Source organism: Onychomys torridus, chromosome 1 (assembly GCF_903995425.1).
Source record: "Onychomys torridus chromosome 1, mOncTor1.1, whole genome shotgun sequence".
NCBI lineage: Eukaryota > Metazoa > Chordata > Mammalia > Rodentia > Cricetidae > Onychomys > Onychomys torridus.
This window is the reverse complement of record NC_050443.1, coordinates 97887783-97907020: the sequence shown is the minus strand read 5'-3', so window position 1 is coordinate 97907020 and position 19238 is coordinate 97887783. Positions and strand designations below refer to the sequence as shown.

Below are 19238 nucleotides of genomic sequence, written 5' to 3'. Positions count from 1 at the left end.
TTCATACTGATAAATTGAAGTGGTGAAAAAGAGTCCTCTACAGAATTACAAGGAGAGTTTAGACAGCTTGGTAGACATCATCTTACTATCTTAAGTAATCAAGGTTAATATCACCAATAATGGGACTATCAAAAAGTCATATACAAAACTCCAAGAGAAGACTATCACTTCTGTCTTTACTTCTGCTCAATAGGAATGCAAATTGTATGGAAGCAGAGAATTCTGTTTAGGTGTACAAGGATATTCCTAGACTATTTCCCGTTACACAGACCTTAATAAATATTCTGTGTACCTGACATTAAGTCAGTTTTGTTGTTGGTTTTGTTTTTTGTTTTTGTTTTTTTGAGACAGGGTTCTCTCTGTGTAATTGCCCTGGCTGTCATGGAACTCGTTCTGTAGACCAGGCTGGCCTCGAACTCACAGAAATCTGTACCTGTCTACCTCCCGAGTGCTGGGACTAAAGCCGTGCACCACCACCGCCCGGCTACTAACTTCTCACTATCTTCAGTGCAGTCAGTGGGTGAGCCCCGATCCTTTTGCAGGGGCCTTTCAACTGGCTGGGGCACGTGACTCGGAGCCACAAACGACTTCCGGCCGCCTGCTGCTGGGGCTCTCCTTTGCTCACCTCCGCTTTAGGCAGCGTGTCCTCAAGATCCCACGGAGGTCTACCCAGCTCTGTCGCCAGGGCCGAGTTCGAGGCCTCCGTCCTCTTCCTGGAGGTCGTCTTTAGCTCCATCAGGCTGCAGGGAAAGATGAGCTGGAGCTGAGGACCCGGCAGGGACCCGGAAACCGTGCCGCCGCCTCTCTCGGGCGGATCGCTGGGAAGGAGTGAAGGTTTATAACTTCCTCCCTCGAAGCAGCTCAAACCAGCTTACCGCGCTTTGCCCTCGCAGATATTTCCCTTAGTGAGGACTCGGCGTCCACGTCGCCCCAACCGGGCCCGCTCAGCCGCGCCGGCGTTTAAACGGACCGGAAGTGAGGGCAGCCGACTTCCGGCGGTTGGACTCGGAGGACCGAGGGTCGGGCATGGCGACTAAGCGGCTGGCGCGGTACGCTAAGGGTTTCCCCGCAGGGTTGGCGGCGGTCTTCCGCAGCCGTTTGGTCTGGGTCTGGAAAGGCCCCGGCTGGAACCTCGGTCTCGGGCCTCACGCCGCCATCCACGCCAGGTTGGAGGAGTCCGAGGGACCGGGTTCTCTCAGAGTGGCGCGCTGTGTCCGATCTGTTCATGCTAGGCGCTGGGAAACGCCTGGAGTGTGACGACGGCGCTGTGCAGAGTTCTCAGGCAGGTGCCACTGCACCCATTGCGTCCACGTGACCTACCTAGTCTAATGTTGTCGTAAGAATTCCTGCGGACTCTGATTTTTGGACACGCTGTGCACATTTGAAGTTTGTCGACACAGTGTGTCAGTGCCTGTGCATAATGGAGCGCGCCTACAATACCAGCCAAGCAAGTTCGAGGCCAGCCTGGTGGTAATGTTCTGGCAGGCCGGAGCTACGTAGCTAGACTGTCTCAAAACAACAATAAAACTAAATCCAGCCGGGTGGTGGTGGTGGTGGTGGTGGTGGTGGTGGTGGTGGTGGTGGTGGTGGTGGTGGTGGTGGTGGTGGTGGTGGTGGTGGTGGTGGTGGTGGTGGTGGTGGTGGCGGCGCACGCCTTTGATCCCAGCACTCGGGAGGCAGAGGCAGGCGGATCTCTGAGTTCGAGGCCAGCCTGGTCTACAGAGCGAGATCCAGGAAAGGCGCAAAGTTACACAGAGAAATCCTGTCTCAAAACAAAAAGCAAACAAAAAAACTAAATCCAAAACAAAGAACAAGTGTGTGATGTCTTAGTAAATAGCGTGGATTTCAGGGTTGGCGAGTCCTACCAAAGATTAACATACTGTAGGTATCTTTAGCAAAATACCTAGTTTTCTCATGCATAAAATAAGGGTTACAGACAGTCTACCACCTGGAACTGTTTAAAAGAAGTTACCACCTTAGTTTAATATTTGCTGGTGAAATAGCCAACAAATGTTAGCTTTTAACCCCAAATCCCTACACTGGCATCACTTCCTGTCTTTTTCGAAAAGCCAAAGTAACTACTCCAGGTATCCGCTAGTTAAAGCTGTACGCATCAGATTTTTGTCTCAGCTGCATATGAGACCGTGGTTAATCCTTTTTCCTTCTTTGGACTCAGTATCTTGCTGTTGGGGGTCCTTCATAGATTGCCTTCCAGTTGTACTCTGGTTATCTTACTTCCTCCCCTAGATTTTAGGAACAGGCGTCATCTCCTGAGAACATAAAAGAGGCCTTGAAAAGTACAAAAATAGCTAAAGGTTTTTAGTTGTGTTTACAGTCGTTTGAGTTCCTCAGGGCTGTTAAAAAATAAGAACAGATAAAATTGGTGTTTGCCAATAGTCACTTGACCCATGCAGGTAAAATGGACACCCAAGAGAGGATGGCAGTTAGCACAAGAACCCGGATCTTGTAAAGTCTAGCTCTAGCTTCCTTCAGTCAGTATACAGCTGTTGTTTGAGATAGGGTCTTGCTATGTACTATAAGCTCTTCTTAAGCTCAATTCTGCCTTGGCCTGCTGAGCACTGAGCTTGCAGGTGGGTGCCCCACACCCAACTCCAATTACAGTACACTAATGAGGACTGTGCCATTTGTTCAGTGCTATTAGTTTGATAGCTTGTTCTAACTAGAGTATAAATACGTTTATTGATCTTATTGGATTTTGCATTTTCAGGCGGCTTGGATTAATTAGGAGAAAGTCAGTTATACCAGCAAATGGGAATCCAGGAAGAAGCAGATTCAGTAAGTCTCATGTTTAGTTTTCATTCTGAAGCCTTGGATTTGGAACATGGACAAAGCCTAAGAACACTCCGGTCTTTTGCAGAACAGGCGTATGACTACTTAATCGTCATGGATTTTGAGTCTACGTGCTGGAAAGATGGGAAACACCACAATAGCCCTGAAATAAGTAAGTTTGGACTCCAGCGAACAAAGTTAGTTCTCAATGAGTCTTCTTAATGTTTCTAGATATCAGTTAGTCAATAAGAAAACCGAATGCTGTAAACTGGTAGTTTAATATAAAAACTGACCTAAAGGATAAAATGCCAAATATCTGAATGTGATTATGCAAAGTATCTAATTGTTTTAAGATTATGTTTAAAACTTTTGATTGGATAGAAACTGGAAAACAATGGCTTTACAATAATAGAGTACATTTTAACGCTCATGTAGTCTTTATATTTAATTGTGAAACTAAATAGACACATAACTTTGATATTTTCACTTATTCCTTGATATAGATTTATTATAATTTTGTTTCTCACAGCTTTAGTTATTCTAATAAACGTTTAGTGGAATTGATTGTTTAATAATGCTATTATTAAAGCAGTGCATGTTTAGGATGATTTGTATATTCAGGCTGGGTGTGGTGGTACACATCCTTAATCCCAGCACTTAGGAGGCAGAGACAGGTGGATCTCTATGAATTTGAAGCCAGCTTGGTCTATATCAGTAGTTCTCAACCTTCCTAATGCTGTGACCCTTTAATACAGTTTCTCATGTTGTAGTGACCCCCAACCATAAAATTGTTTTTGTTGCTACTTCATAATTGTAATTTTGCTACTGTTTTGAATTATAATGTAAATATTTGATATGCAGAATATGTGATATTTGACGCCTTTGAAAGGGTTGTTTGACCCCCCCCCAAAAAAGGGTTCTGACCCACAGGTTGAGAACCACTAACCTATATCGATTTCCAGGACTATGTATTGAGACCCTGCCTCTAAATAAATAAATAAAGAAAGAAAGAGAGAAAGAAAGAAAGAAAGAAAGAAAGAAAGAAAGAAAGAAAGAAAGACCCTGCCTCTAAATAAATAAATTTAAGTGTTAATCCATTTAAGTGTTAATCCATGATTCTTTCATTAGTTGAATTTCCAGCAGTTTTGTTGAGTACAGCAACTGGAGAGATTGAATCTGAGTTTCATGCTTATGTACAGCCTCAAGAACATCCAATTCTTTCTGAATTTTGCAGAGAACTGACAGGGATAAAGCAGGTATGATACAAATTTTAAAAGTTCAGAAATCAGTTTCAGAAAGAAAATCAAAAGCTCTATACCACTTGGAATTAAATGTATTCATTGTTAAGAGAAATAATGTCATCCCCCCCCCCCCCCAAAGTCCACTGGAATGTTGAAAAAAATCAGAATACTGCTATAAACATAAAGGTCAAGGGTTATAGCTCAGTGTGAGATGCTTATCTAGGATGCATGAAGCCCAGAGTTTGGGCTCCAGAGAGACAGTTTATTTTACAGAGTAATATAACCCAGTGTCTTTTACTTCTGTGAGAGTAAACTTAAGACTATTCTTCCGTGAGACTTCTGTGTGCCAGCCTAGTTTCTCTGACCTTGGTGAATTCGGGTCACCGCAGAATTGCATCTTCCTGTACATTTTAACGTCTTTGTAAGAGATGAACTGTTTTTGTTCTGTCTCCCCGTAATGCAGAGTTGTAATAAATGCTCAATATCAGAAATTCATTTGTTGACTTCAGATTTTGTGGCTCTCAAATCAGGTTCAAGTTGATGAAGGAGTCCCTCTGAAGATTTGCTTATCTCAGTTCTGTAAATGGATTCATAATATTCAGCAGCAGAAGAAAATCATCTTTACTACTGGGGATTCAGAGCCTTCCTCTGAAGTAAAATTGTGTGCTTTTGTTACTTGGTCAGGTAAAAAGATGAGTTATGACTATAAATCACAATGGGTAGCATTGAGGCTGAGGAGGTGGCTCAGCAGATACAGTGCTTGTTACACAATCATGAAGACCAGAGTGGGGATCCTCAGAACCCATGTAAAAGCCACATGGGCACAGGGGCCTATCTGTAATCCAAGGACATGAGGTGGAAACAAGGAATTCCCAGAGCAAGCTGGCTAGCCACACAGCTAAAACAGCAAGTCTTAGGTTCAGTAAGGAACCCTGCCTCAGTAGATATGGGGGAATTCCTGATGTCTGTACACACACCTGCACCCCCACACTTGTGAACATGTGGCACATACATACCACATAACCATATACCCCACTGACCAAAAAAGCAGCAGTATTACAACAGTATAGTCCTTTATTTCTAGTTTTTTCTTGTTATCCTAGAATTATGCTTGTTGACCTCATTGACCTGGGGCCACATAGATGCTAACTAAGAAAAGCAAATTCATACTTTTGAAATCATGATTCTGCAGGCCAATAAGAAACCCTGTCTTAAAATAAGATGGGTGGCACTTGAGGAATCAGCTGAGGCTGTCCTCTGAGCTGCACACCCACTCACTCTCACCAGTACACGTGTATACCCACACACATAGGCACCTGCACACACATAGAAGATATTCTTTTGAAACTGTCGCCAACCTAATTTCTTAATGGAGAGTTATATGAGATGTAAAGTAATATAGAACTTATGAGCATTAGTTATTAGCACAGCAGTGAACTCTTACTGCTCTACTGTGTCATGTTTTGTATATTTTATTTGTAAATGGAGAAGCACTGACATCACTGTCCTTTGTTCGAATCCCCTAATTCAGACTGGGACTTGGGGGTTTGCCTAGAGTATGAGTGTAGAAGAAAGCAGCTGTTAAAACCTGTGTTCCTAAACTCCTGGATTGATCTTAGAGCAACTTACAAGGTAAGGATCAAAGATGGGAGTGTGTTCACTTTGTTTCTGTTGAAAGGTGATTGCATTTTATCTTACTGGTGCAAGTTTCTACAAATAAGATATTTTTATTTTGGAATGTTCACATAAATATATATCTTAAAATATATGAGACAGCACAGCAATAATAAATCCCAAATCTGATAGAACTAAAAGTTATGAGAAATAACTTCATAGCCTCTATAATAGTCATTATGTTTTTTAATATGTCTTTTTTTAAAATTTGATTAGCTTTTTTATAAGAGAAAACCCAAAGGACTAAATGGTGCCTTGCAAGAAGTCGGAATAGAATTTTCAGGACGGGAACATTCTGGTTTGTATAAACTGATAATCATTTTGTTATGTAAGTCACTTGAGTTTTGTAAAATCTTTCATATTAGTTTTATTTAAAAGTATTGCCATTATTAAAACGTTTCAGCCTAAAAAATGTTTCTAACCTATATAACTCAAATTATTTTTGATTTTTGAATTACCAGTTTCTTTTTTCCTTTTTCCCGGTTTTCTGAGACAGGGTTTCTCTGTGTAACAATCCTGGCTGTTCTGCAACTCACTCTGTAGCCCAGGGTGGCCTTGAATTCACAGAGACTCACCAGCCTCTGCCTCGCAAGTGCTGGGATTCGAGGTGAGCTCCATTGCCACCTGGCCGCTCAGCTGAATGACCACTTTCTTGAACACCATGGAGTGGTTCTAGTTGGTTTGAAAGTAATTAGATAAATAATAAGCACATCAAATAGAAACATAAGTTCTCAGATAATATGATGGACTAGTGGAAAAACTGAACAAATGATGGTCTGTACAGAATGCTGGTCACATTGTTGGAAGTTGTCTAACAGTTTCACCTTGTGAATACAAGGCGTCTTGCATTGGCAATGCTGTCACACCTTCCCACAGACCAATTTATGATTTCTTTTAATTCAGTAGGTGGTCATAAAACTAAGAATATGCCCCAATTTCTGTTTAAATGTGATTTGTTTTCTGTTATTTTGTTGTTAGTACCATGACATTCAGTGTTTGATACGTGTATTTCCTCAGGCTTAGATGATTCTCGGAACACTGCTCTTCTTGCTTGGAAAATGATCAGGGATGGTTGCATAATGAAAATTACCAGGTCTTTGAACAAGGTTAGTGTTTCTTGCCTCTTCTGTCATTTTGAGCTCTAGAGTAGTAGTCATAGATTCATTAAAATGTTAATTTCAAACCAGTGGCATTTCCCTTTTTTTTTTTTTTTGTCATATATAATGACTACTGAAGAAATTATACAGTTTCTAAAGCAGTGGATTTGTCTATGGAATCATAGGTTCTCACTAAGAAGAATCCCAAGATTTTGGTCAGAAATTTGGGTACAGATCAAATTGAAGAAACTTCTGCCTGCAACATTAGCATCCAGGGTCCCATCATATATCAGAAGGAGCCCAAAAGTACAGTAAATATCCAGGAAGATGCTCAAATGAATTTAGTTTGTATGAATTCGTCTATAAAGGACCAATTACAACTAAGGTGTAATACTAAAGTGGATCTTCACAATAACAAATGTTACATTCCTGTTTGCACTACTAAGCCCTCAGCTTCTGGGGAACAATTGGGTTCCACAACTTTGATGCAGAAGCAAAGAAAAAGTGAGCAGCTTGCATTGAATGACAGATCAAATTCCTCAGCACTTAACTCCAACTTGGTACTTGTATCCACGACCATTCCGTCTGTTAGTGTTGTTTCTAATGGAGAAGTGGGCTGTACTTTTGACTGTTTACCTGTTTTGGCTGAGTGGGAAGATGTAGTTTTACTTCCATCATCTCAGGCTGAACAAGATAAAGATTGTGTGCCTCCGATTAGTGACACAAATGTAGACACTTCTTTTAATTCTGGAGAGAGATCGGTGGTTTTAAAAGAACCAGAAATTCTTAGTTATGAAAACTTTGAAGACCTCAAGGAAACTCCTCAAAACTTTGAAATATCTAAGACTGTTGTGTATAAGAGTCCCCACAGTACTGTCTATAATGTAAAAGGAGCTAAACATCCAGGTTCAGATGCTTCTGCTTTTAAATTACCTGGATGCAAACCATTTACCTTCAACAATCTTAGTGCCAATGCATCACATTCTTCAGTTTTGAGGAAACAACCTCTTCCCTTAGGTGGTACTAAAAGGAATTCACCTAGTCCCCTACCTTTCCCAGGAGCGAAAAAGCAGACCTTCAGAATTCATGAAGAAAAGCCTGCATCAGCTACTTGCTCCCCAGGAGCCTCTTCCCGGAAAGTTCTTTCCTCCATATTAACACCCACAGTTAATCTACAAGAGCCTTGGGAGAGTGGGAAGATGACACCTCCCTTATGCAAGTGTGGCAGAAGATCTAAGCGGCTTATTGTTTCTAATAACGGGCCAAACCATGGGAAAGCCTTCTACTGTTGCCCTGTTGGGAAATACCAAGAAGACAGAAAGTGCTGTGGTTATTTTAAATGGGAACAAACACTTCAAAAGGAAAGAGGCAATAGCAAAGCTCTATCTCCTTCCTTAGAAGGACTCACTTTCAGCTCTCCAGAAACAAGCCATATTCATGACAGAAATTTAAGTTTTCCTGTTAAAAATCCTTTACGACTCAGACCGTCAATGAGAAATTGATAAACTCTCTCCTAAATTATCTTTTACTTCAGTATAAGCTTTATGTGACTTTTACACAGGAAAGATAAAAGTATCAGGTTCGAGTTCTGAGGTCTCAGCATACCTGGAGCTGTAGCCACACTGGGGCAGTTCATCCTGACAGAAGGAAGCAGATTGCATGACTTCCACTCTTGCCCAGAAGTCATCTATCAATTGTCTGTTCCTATAGGAATCTTTGGTCCTTAAATTCCCTAGCATGTATTTGGATAATGTCACATAACTATATTTTATATATTAACATTTGCTGAATTTATCAAATATCATGAACCACAAGGAAAAAATACTTTTATAAACCATTTATTAGGTTAAATTTACTAAGTAGCCATAGTGTGTGACAGCTGTCTCTTATAGATAGACCTTGAAGCAAATTTCAAACTACTTTCAAATTACTTGAATAAAAATAGGACTAACAAAACCCTTACTCAGATTTCAGGTAAATATTCTAAGAATTATGATGATTTTCTAAAAACAAATTACTTAATTTTTTCAAAGCTTGAAGATTTGTTCTGATTTGTATATTAACATATTAGAATTATTCAGTTAAGTTTTGGAAACCAGTGAGGCAGAGATTTGTTTTGGAAACTGCTCCTAAAATAGATTTTAAAACATCTCAGCAACTGATGACATTCATTTTATGTTGCCATATTACAGGAACATTTACATAAAAGCATAAGGATTCACTGTTTGATTTCAGAATTCAGTCTCTGATGTCATTACTACAAAATACTTTAAATCCAGTTTAGAAGCAGTCTGCCCATATAACCTGTGGTTCCTGCAGACTTGTAGACATTGCGTTTATTTATAGATATGTGGAAGTTTAAACGGTTTTCCATTCTTTTTTCCTCAGTTCATTTCTTTTGATCTTCCCACTGACAGTCTTTGGCAGCTCTTCAATAAATTCTACCTGTTGGCATTAAGAGGAGGGAGGAAGTTAGTCCAGCGCTTGAAAACTTTAGTCCATGCCAATTATTTAATAGCTCTTTTGGCTCTGGGTGAAAGGATGGTTGAAGTTTTTCTTTACATTTATATACATAGTATTATGAGCTAATTGACTGAATTATATTAGGGGCTTCACTTTAACCTCAAAAATTTTGATTATCTATTATCATTAATTCTAGTTGGAACTTCTTGTATAGCATATTTAAAGAGAAAGGTCATTTAAAAGGAAAAAAACAAACAGCTGAAAAGTTTTCCAAAGCACTGAACAGATACAGTTGTACCAGGGATGCCTACCTTTCTGGGGTATTTGTATGGCGCTGTAGTCTTTTTCACATGCTCCTGAATCTCCTTTTTCAGTTGTTCTCGATCATGTGACTTGTAATCAGGATTCAGAACAATAAAAGCCTTTACTACCTAAAGTAAATATGTAAAACATCCAATGAGTTATTCCTTTGGTGCCTTAATGTGTTTTGTCTGCTTTGACTCGCTGTGAATCTGCCTGGGAGAGTGAGATGGTGAGGGAGGGCATGCTGTATTTTAGTCCCCACTGTGTGCTCTCATGCTCCTAAATACCCAAAAGTTCTTATCTGTCTTTTCAGTACCACTGAGCTGGTGGGACCTACTTTGCTCAGGATCACTCTTGAGTGTCCCTCTGACTACATTTTGAAATACATGTTCTGATCTGAGTCTGATTACCTGTGTCCTTGGCTTCCTGTTGGAAACCTGGCAGTACACTAAGTACAACCTCGGGAGAACAACCAGCTTCTAGGGCCCTACTCAGCCTAACCCTCATTGAAGGGTCAGCCCAGGGGTTCCCTGGGGGTGAGGGTGGGGTTGAGAGAGTCTTGTCATGTATATCCAGCTGACCTTGAACTCACAGCAGTTCTCCTTTCTCATCTTCCCAAGTACTGGATTACACTACTCTACTTGGCTTAAATTTTCCTCCTCAGTAAGGATTAAACCCAGAGACTTGTGCATACTCAACAAACATTCTCTCTCTGAGCACTGAGCTACCTACACACAGCCCTTTCCATGTGTCCTGTATACAAGGCTGTAGTGATTCCATTAGCCACTCTGCTGTTGTTCTGACCCTCTTACATGACTGAGAAGCAGGAGTAGAAATGATGACTGTGGCTACACCCACAAATCCTGTTCCCTAAAGCCTCTTCTTCCCAGACTGCTGTGGGCCTTTAATGGAGAAGGAAGAAGTTTGAGTGAGATCCTGTCCAATTGTTTTATTCTTTCCTGGGCACTGCCAGCAGTACCACTCACTGCTTTTTCCCCTAGATGCAACACTCTAGCTGAGGCAATCAGTATTTACCACCAAATCCAGAGTCCCAACACGGGCTAGAGTTAGAGAGACCCTTACAACTCTTGTGATTAACTACCCTCCCTGTACTTAGGAAACTGAAAAAAAAATTTTTTTTTGTTTGTTTTGAAACAGTGTCTCTCTGTGTAGCCCTGGCTGTCCTGGAACTTGCTCTGTAGACCAGGCTGTCCTCCGACTCACAGAGATCCACCTGTCTCTGCCTCTCGAGTGCTGGGATTAAAGGGATGCACCACTACCACCTGGCTAGGAAACTGAAATCTTATTAAATTTATTTTCTGCACTCCTTAATCTGAGAGGAAAGCTTAATCAGAAATTATTTGAAATAGTCACTTAGAAAAGTCATTTGGTGAGAATTCACATCATGTAACTAAAATATTTTCACATTGAAAATTGTTTACCAGGGAAGTTTTTTTTTAAAACAATGTATGACCAGTTACCTTTTTTTTTTGTCTTTATAAAAATCCCTAAAATTCCTAATTAACAAGTTGATGTCATTGGGAAATTATGCAGCTGTACATGTGTTTGTTTTGGGTAGAATTTTATCCTATTATTTTTTATTATTTTTGTTAACTGAAAAAAATTAAAATCATTTATAGGCATTAGTTCACATGTTCACTTTTATAGCTTTGATAACATGTACTTTATCTTCCTAAATTTTATAAACCTTTACAGAAAATACTAACTTCACCAAAAACATTGTAACATTATGATTAAGAATATGAACACTGAAAAAAAAAGTATGAACACTAAGCTGGGTGGCGGTGGTGGTGGCACAGGCTTTTAATCCTAGTACTCGGGAGGCAGAGACAAGTGGATCTCTGAGTTCCTAACCAGCGAGATCTGCAGAGTAAGTTCCAGGACAGCCAGGGCTATACAGAGACCCTGTCTCAAAAAGCCAAAGACCAAAATAACAAAACAAAAAAAGATTATGAACACTGAGGTCAGACAACCTGTACCCAAAGGAGTTTGTTGTGTGATCTTGCTAACCTAAGATCGTCTCTCTGTTCCTCAGTTTCCTGCTATATAAGAGTGCAGATTTGAAAAGCTTGCCTAAATGCGAGGCATAGCATAGCATCTGGAGCATAGGAAGCCATCAAAAAATGGAGGAGCTCAGGTACAGGAGTGAAAGTACAAAGACTAGGGGGGGGGGTTGCATTTATTTGCTTTGCTTTGGTGTTTTTTAAACCTAAAACCCATCGTGTTGGGCCGGCAAGATGGTTCAAGGAGGAGAGGCACTTGCTTCCAAGTCTGACGTCTGAGTGTGGTCCCTAGAACTCACATGGTGAAGGGAGAGAGCCAGCTCACAAAAGGTGTCCTCTAACCTCCACGTGAGCACTATGGCACAAGCACACACACATGCACACACAGTAAATAAATAAACATAATTCTGAAAAAATAATTACGTAAGCTTCTAAGTTTCTCTGAAATAGAAGTGTCTGTGGCTAGGCCAGTCCATGTAACAGCCACTAGCGATGTGTGGCTATTTAAATTAGGTCTCTTTAATCAATCTAGCCATGTGACTGGTAGCCCTGTATGTTTATTTATTAGAGGATGCCAGTGTAGAGCATGTCCATCACTGTGTACATCCAAGTCCAACAGTGACCTGTGACCTTTGTCAGATTCTTAGAGTTAGACAAGCTAAGGAATCTAAGGGCCTAGCCATCTCAGCAAGCCTTCCTTTGTTCCCTTCTTCCTTTCTTTTTTTTTAAGGATTTACCTGTTTCTATTTAATGTGTATGAGTGTTCTGTCTACATGTATGTGTGGACCTGATGCCTGGTGGCCAGAAGAGGGCGCCAGATACCATTGAATTGAAGTTACGGAGTGTTCTAAGCCCTGTGTGGTTGCTAGGAACCGAACCCAGGTCCTTTGCAAGAACAGCAGGTGTTCTTAACCTCTGAGGTGTCCCTGCCTGCGTGGATGCCTTTGTTCCTCCCACCAGTCCTTACTTTCTTCCTTGTGGTGGTATTGTGTTCCCCAAAATGTTGTGCACCCTAATAAACTTATCTGGGGTCAGAGGACAGAGCAGCCACAAGATACAGAGGCCAGATAATGGTGGCACACATGCCTTTAATCCTATCACTACTTGGGAGGCAGAGATCCATCTGGATCTCTGTGAGTTAAAAGCCACACTAGAAACATCCAGGCATGGTGACTCACGCCTTTAATCCCAGGAAACGATGGCAGGAAGCAGGAAGGTATATAAGGCGTGAGGACCAGGAACTAGAGCTGGTTAAACTTGAGGCTTTTAGCAGCAATTCAGCTGAGATTCATTCGGATAAGGACACAGTCTGAGGAAACAGGATCAGCTGAGGAATTGGCAAGGTGAGGTAGCTGTGGCTTGTTCTGCTTCTCTGATCATTCAGAGTTCACCCCAATACCTGGTTCCGGGTTTGTTCTTATTAATAAGACCATTTCAGATTCCTGCTACACTTCCACATTCCAATGTTTTTAAAATAGCATTTAAAATCTTAAACGTTACTTTTAGAAATAGTAGAGCTCATCTAACCCCTTCATCCCTATTAGAAATCATGTTCTTTAAGGAAGATTTATCCTGCTAGACATAGTAGTACACACTTGTACTTCCAGCATTTTGTTGTCATGTCTTTGCTGAAGGGGCTGAAGAGATGGCTCGGTGGTTAAGACACTGGCTGCTCTTCCAGAGGTCCTGAGTTCAATTCCTAGCAACCACATGGTGGCTCACAGCCACCTAATGAGATCTGGTGCCCTCTTCTGTCTGGTGCCCTCTTCTGTAATGCAAACATACATGGAAATAGAACACTCATATGCATAAAATATATAAATAAATAAATCTTTAAAAAAAGAATAGAGGGTAGATTATTGAATCTACTCTGAAAATATCCTTTAATTTAGAATAACTCCTCAAGCTTTCTCTTGTGACATTGATATCCTGTGGTAATATTTTAATTGTGCTGATATGTGATTTTATTTGTATGTTAATAAATAAAGTTTGCCTGGAGATCAGAGGTCATAGTGAAGCCATAAACAGAAGTCAGGCGGTGGTAGCACATGCCCTTAAACTGATCACATAGCAGGGAGAGTCTCTGTGTGGTCAAGGACACAGCCAAACATGGTGACACATGCCTTTAATCCCAGTACCAACCATAGAGACCTGGAGGTCTGCATAGACAGGCAGAGTGATAAGGAAGTGATGTGGCTGGGCTTAGAGCCAATGAGAAGGCAGAACAGGAAGGCAATAAAAGTGCAGGTTAGACAGGAAGAAGCTCTATCTGGGAAAGCTATGGCATGGTGGTAAGCTAAGGCTAGTTGTGGCTATTTGCCATTTCTCTGATCTCTTCAGCTATTACCCCTGTATTTGAAACTGTGTTTCTTATTTAATAAGACTGTTTGGAAATTTGTCTACAGTATCCATTATTTCTAATTGTATTATTACATGATTATATGTATTTTACACAAATTTTTTTAAACACATATGTTAGTCTCATGGCAGAATGTGAACATAAGTGCCTTCTTGTCAATACCTGAGGTTAGGGACCAGGAGCAGGGGTGTGCCAGGTGGTAGAGCACTTGCCTACCATAGGCAAGGCCAGTCCCCACACTTTTGAAGCAGAGGCAGGAGGATCTTTCTTGAACTACATCACATGACCTATTCTTAAGAAGGTAAGTAGATAAATAAAATAGCTTATAGGAAGCATACACTTCACACATTTTAAATTTTTTGAAAGTGTAATTAGAGGCTGGAGAGATGATCAGCATTTGCTGCTCTACTGGAGGACCCAGATTCAATTCCCTGCACCCATATGGCAGCTCACAACTGTCTGTAACTCCAGTTCCAGGGGATCTGACATCCTCACACAGACATACATGCAGGCAAAACACCAATGCACATAAAATACAAATAAGTCATTTTTTAAAAGGAAAATGTAATTAAACATAAACCACAGTGGGGGGAGGGGAAAGAGAGACTGGGAGTCAAATCTCAGGCCTTGCACATGCTACTCAAGCTCTCCACTCTAAGTTACATCTTCCTTGAAAATAGTATTTTCAAAGCAAAGCAGCCTGTGAAATTCCTTAAAAATTTAAAGTATGAAACTCAACTGGGAAAGTATCAACATAACAGTTAAGAAAATGATCATTTAAAATCTTTTTTGCTTTTAGATAATTCACCTTGAGAATAAACTAAAAATTGATGAAGATTGTCGAATGTAGTTTGGCTCAACTGGATTAGGAATTCTTAAAATGGGCAACAGTAGACCGTGCACAGTAAGCTGCAGGATGGTCATAGTGAAAAAAAAAAAAAAAGCAGTATTTGGGATAGTGTCTTTAAGTCTTCATTTTATCTGATTTGGATCAATTCTTCTGGAACTTACTACCCAATCAAAGATCTAGTTAGCCCTTTCCTAGAGAAGGGCCCCCTTCCTAGAACAAGCCTGCCACAGAAAGGAAAAGGCTGCCTGTGACATGTAGCACATTGCTGTCTTGTGCATGGATGCCTCGAGGCACCTACTTTTATCCTCTGCCAGGAGGTGTTGCAGCCCACCAGTGTTGAGAAGGTAAAACTTTTCCCCCTCACTCTGGCTAATGTCAACACTCCACCAAGACTCTAGAACTACAGAAGAACTGTAACCCATCTACAGATCTTGGCTGTATTGTATTCTGGGATACCCGATGCCTTCCAAGCCAACCCTGGTCCTAAAGTCTCCACAACCATCCTGTCCTAGATAAGCACTTGTCTAGGTAGATAGACCTGAAGAGGACAGCAAGGTGTGGGAAGAGTTAAGAGCCTGTGAGTGAGACTGGTCATCTATCTGAGAAGACCACATGCTAGCCTCTGGCATCAAAGACCCCTTAGGAAAAATAACCTCAGAAGGAGAGCCACCTGTTTTATGACAACATTAATTAGTAAAGGAATTCGTTTTAAGTGAAATACTGTTTAAAAGTATGTGTTTAGGGGATGTGAAGAGGGTCCAGTGAGTAAAGGGCCTGCTGCTTCAGCATAAGAACTTGAATTTGCATCCCCAGACTCATGAGGTGGGAGAAAGCCATGCATGGCAGTGCAGATCTGCCACTCCAGCACTGCTTGGAGGAGATTGGTAGTGGGCAGGGGCTTTCTGTCCCACCAACCAGCCCAGCCTAAACAATGAGCTCCAGTTCCAGGGAGAGACCTCCTCTCAAAAAACTAGGGTAAAGAAGTGACTGAGGAAGGTATCTCAATAGCCACGTGTGCCTACACAGGGAAATCACACCCACATGTATGCTTATAGCACACACAAAGCCACACACATAAATGAAGCATGTGTTTGGATGATCAACACAAGTGAAAGTCGAGATGAATCAGTTCTTTTACCTCTCCTCTGATGGGGTCTGGGCTGCTGACAACAGCTGACTCTGCAATGGAAGGATGTTCTAGTAGAGCACTTTCTACCTCAAATGGTCCAATTCGGTAGCTAGGGAGATATGACAGACTCATTAGGGTGAGTTATAGATTCATCCCAGAATGCTTGATGAACAGACATGCACACATGGAAAGGAAAATTACCCAGAGGATAGTATAACATCATCTGATCTTGCAACAAACCAGAAATAGCCATCTTTGTCCATATATCCTCTGTCCCCAGTGAGGTAGAAATTCCCTCGTAGAGTTGAGGCTGTTTTTGAAGGATTATCCTGCAAAACAAATAGTGTTTTGTTAATATTATTATGAATGTGACTCTTTTGTTCCATCATTTTTAAATGTTCAAAGAAAAAGAGAGCTTGGCTCTTTTGAGAAGCCCCAGAATGAAGAGGAGGCAGAGTGAAGTAGGAATGAATTGCCAGCAGGGATCTAGCCTGGCATAAAAGAAATAAATTACAGTTCCAAAGACTTGGTGCATCTCCTGGAGAATGTTTTACATAGATCATAAGATAAATGTTGCAGCAGCCCGAAGCTCTGGAGAGTAGGCAAAATTAAGCCTTTTTCTAAATAACATCTAACACTGGCAGGAAAAAAGAGAAGGGTTAAAAGAAAGCACAATGCTTAATTCAGAGCAGATGTGGTATTTGCACTGGTTTGTTTTACGTAAGAGGCCAGTTCCATAACTGGCATAAGAAGAAAACAAAAAATTGCTACCTTCCATAAAGTTCACTGGCAGGTATGATCTGGACCCCTTAGAGTATTGATATAAACTTTGCTCTAATTTGTATACCATGATTAGAGATAAGAAAGCTTATAGTGAAACTAATTTACTTAATTCCATGGCCCTGTTCCTTGTTTCTCTAGTTCCACTGGAGTGGGTAGAGAGCTAATCAGATGTCAGGAAAGTAAGTGTGTCCTGTTTGCTAGTTGAAAGGGATCTACAAAGGTTGAGAAAGCATAGATAAGAGCCCTCTTTTATGGTTCCCTTCCAGGGAGAGGGCACCAATGTGTTATTTGGCAAGATTATTTTTTTAATTGCCTGTATGTGGGGGTTATTATTTAGAGCAATGAACCTCTAAAGGAAAGACAAAGTTCCTAGGCTTGTTTTGTAAAAATAGGAATGTCACCAAATACTTTGTTTGGTTTTGGTATAGGTTTCATGTATTCTAGACTGGCCTCAAACTTGCTTTGTAATAACTGAGGATGATTTTGAATTTGTGGCCTTCTTGCTTCTGTATCCCAAACGCTGAGATTACACTTTTGAAGAATAAATAGAAAACAGACTTTTAAAATAAAGTTCTTACTACATAGTGAGTAAAAAGGCCAAATGGTCGATCAGGAAGAACTTGAATACCAATATCCCCTTCTTGTCCAGGAGGAAGAATAGCACCATTTTCATCTAAAATCTAGAATAAAACAGGACAGTTTATTTAAGGGAATTTTAATTGAATACCACATCTGAAATTTTACCTTTGAATCATTTTGGCCAGAATATATACTTAAAAAACATTTTAAGTATACATTAAATTCTTAAATATATTATTTACCTAAGTTATCACCACATAAAATATTATAAAAATGCAAAAGCAAAATGTGAAAGGATAGTAAAACATTTCCTTACTTCTACCACCTTGTAATGTTTTGGTAATGTCCTTTGGGACAATTCTAGACAGAAAAGGAAAATGGCATTGCTTTGTGGTGATATATTGTGTACCCTAATAAAGCTTGCCTGAGGATCAGAGGACAGAGCCAGCCACTAGATTAGACATAGAGGCCAGACAGTGGTGACACACACCGTTAATCCTATCACTTGGGAAGCAGAGATCCGTTTGGATCTCTGTGAGTTCAAGGCCATACTGGAAACAGAGCCAGGCAATGGTGGCACACACCTTTAATCCCAGGAAGTGATGGCAGAGTGGACAAAGGTATACAAGGCTTGAGGAAACAGGAACTAAATCAGTTCAGCTGAGACCCTTTCCAGTGAGGACTCGGAGGCTTTCATTCTGAGGAAACAGGATCAGCTAAGGAGTTGGTAAGGTGAGGTTGGCTGTGGCTTGTTCCCCTTCTCTGATCTTTCAGCTTTCACCCTGATATCTGGTTCTGGGTTTTTTATTATAAGAACATTTAACATTTGAACAACATTGCTTAGGAAGTTTTACGACCTGCTTTTATCGTTTAGCAGTATGTCTTTGTCAAGCATGGATTCCAGAGTTCTGTGTCTCACTATTAAGTCAGATGTCCCAGGGAGGAGAAGTGAGAGTGAATATTTCAAACAAGTGGCCTTGTGATTTGCATGATGAACTTGAGAAATAGTGATTCTACCTACAACTAAACTTCAATTAAGTGTAAGTCTGAGCCCTGTCCTCTGGAAACTGATCCATTTTCGCCACTGTTGCTTTTTTCCTTTTTAAAATATGAATATTTTTGCAAATCATTTGTCTACACCCAGCTTTGAAGCTGGGTTGACCTGAGAAAACTTTATCTCTGTGCAAAGCGTACAGATGGGGAAATAAAATGCTTTCCAAAGCCAGGCATCAGATGGTAATAAGGGCTGTAGCTAAGAAAAGCTTGGAAACAGATGGGCAGGCAGGGAGAGAAGTTTGTGCTGCAATCTCTATGAACTTGTGCCACTTTGGGCCTGGTTGATACTTTCAGAAGGTCCAATCCTGCCTCACCACATACTGTGTCCAAGAGTATGGATGCTGGAGCCAGATTGCTTGAGATTGTGTTCCCATCTGGGGCTCTGGATGCATGAGTGAGTTCTTTAATTTATCTACATACTCACCTGCAAATGGTCCTATTATTAGTATAGCTTCAGGATATTTCTGGAAATTAAATGCCCAGAATTCATGGCACAATATAGGTATTTGCAACAACAATAAGACGGTATTAAGCCAACGCTTCTCACCCAGTTCTCTTTTGGTATAGAAATTAAGGTATAGAAGTAACATGGAATTATTACATTAAAAAGAGTGTGGGTGGGTGTAGTGAGGAGACATTCTCCTGGAAGGGGCCATGCAAACCTTCACATCAAAAGCAGGAGAAGGCTTTCCCATTGAGCCAGGCTTAATTTTCATCCCTTTGAAATTTCCACAGATCAGCACCTGGTGAAGGAGAAGAAAGTAAGGTAACCCCATATGTAATGTAAAATACTACTTCCCCTATCATGCATTCATTCAACAGCACTTAGTTGTGAAGCAGGGTCAACATTAAACCCATAAAACCTCTGCTCTCATGGATATAGATATTGA

At 40.8% G+C, this 19238-nt stretch overlaps 3 protein-coding genes across 6 annotated transcripts in view; 1 reads left to right on the top strand and 2 right to left on the bottom strand.

Moving 5' to 3' along the window:
* The window catches only part of Rexo5 (RNA exonuclease 5), a 38104-nt gene extending 36718 nt beyond the window's left edge, over nt 1-1386 (bottom strand). The window contains 1 exon segment of the mRNA XM_036177386.1: nt 626-1386. Within this exon segment, the coding sequence (XP_036033279.1) occupies nt 626-736 (111 nt within the window). The 5' untranslated portion in view covers nt 737-1386.
* On the top strand, nt 606-9711 carry Eri2 (ERI1 exoribonuclease family member 2). 3 transcript variants are annotated; one of them, XM_036190576.1, is made up of 9 exons: nt 606-1049; nt 2729-2796; nt 2879-2962; nt 3919-4046; nt 4562-4715; nt 5563-5663; nt 5922-6003; nt 6723-6811; nt 6988-9711. In XM_036190576.1, the coding sequence occupies exons 1-9, from the start codon at nt 1027-1029 to the stop codon at nt 8302-8304; spliced, it is 2046 nt and encodes a 681-aa protein (XP_036046469.1). In that variant the 5' UTR covers nt 606-1026; the 3' UTR covers nt 8305-9711. The 3 variants fall into 3 exon arrangements, with proteins under 3 accessions (XP_036046469.1, XP_036046475.1, XP_036046483.1); XM_036190582.1 differs by having other exon boundaries at nt 608-1049; nt 2884-2962; XM_036190590.1 differs by having other exon boundaries at nt 608-1282; nt 2884-2962.
* Nucleotides 8625-19238, bottom strand: part of Acsm3 (acyl-CoA synthetase medium chain family member 3) — a 27441-nt gene continuing 16827 nt past the window's right edge. For both annotated transcript variants that reach the window (XM_036190612.1, XM_036190604.1), the window contains exons 9-14: nt 19011-19091; nt 17292-17393; nt 16132-16259; nt 15940-16039; nt 9577-9696; nt 8625-9247 (exon numbers count right to left, since the gene is read on the bottom strand). In XM_036190612.1, the coding sequence (XP_036046505.1) occupies nt 9161-9247; nt 9577-9696; nt 15940-16039; nt 16132-16259; nt 17292-17393; nt 19011-19091 (618 nt within the window). In that variant the 3' untranslated portion in view covers nt 8625-9160. The remainder of the gene's footprint in view (nt 9248-9576; nt 9697-15939; nt 16040-16131; nt 16260-17291; nt 17394-19010; nt 19092-19238) is intronic.

What these genes read in the sequence shown, in the direction of transcription:
- Eri2 (XM_036190576.1), top strand. Translation starts at nt 1,027, where the DNA reads ATGGCGACTAAGCGGCTGGCGCG. An exon ending in TGCTTTTGTTACTTGGTCAG is followed by an intron (nt 4,716 to 5,562) that starts GTAAAAAGATGA and finishes CCCCTAATTCAG; the next exon opens with ACTGGGACTTGGGGGTTTGC. An exon ending in TTACCAGGTCTTTGAACAAG is followed by an intron (nt 6,812 to 6,987) that starts GTTAGTGTTTCT and finishes ATGGAATCATAG; the next exon opens with GTTCTCACTAAGAAGAATCC.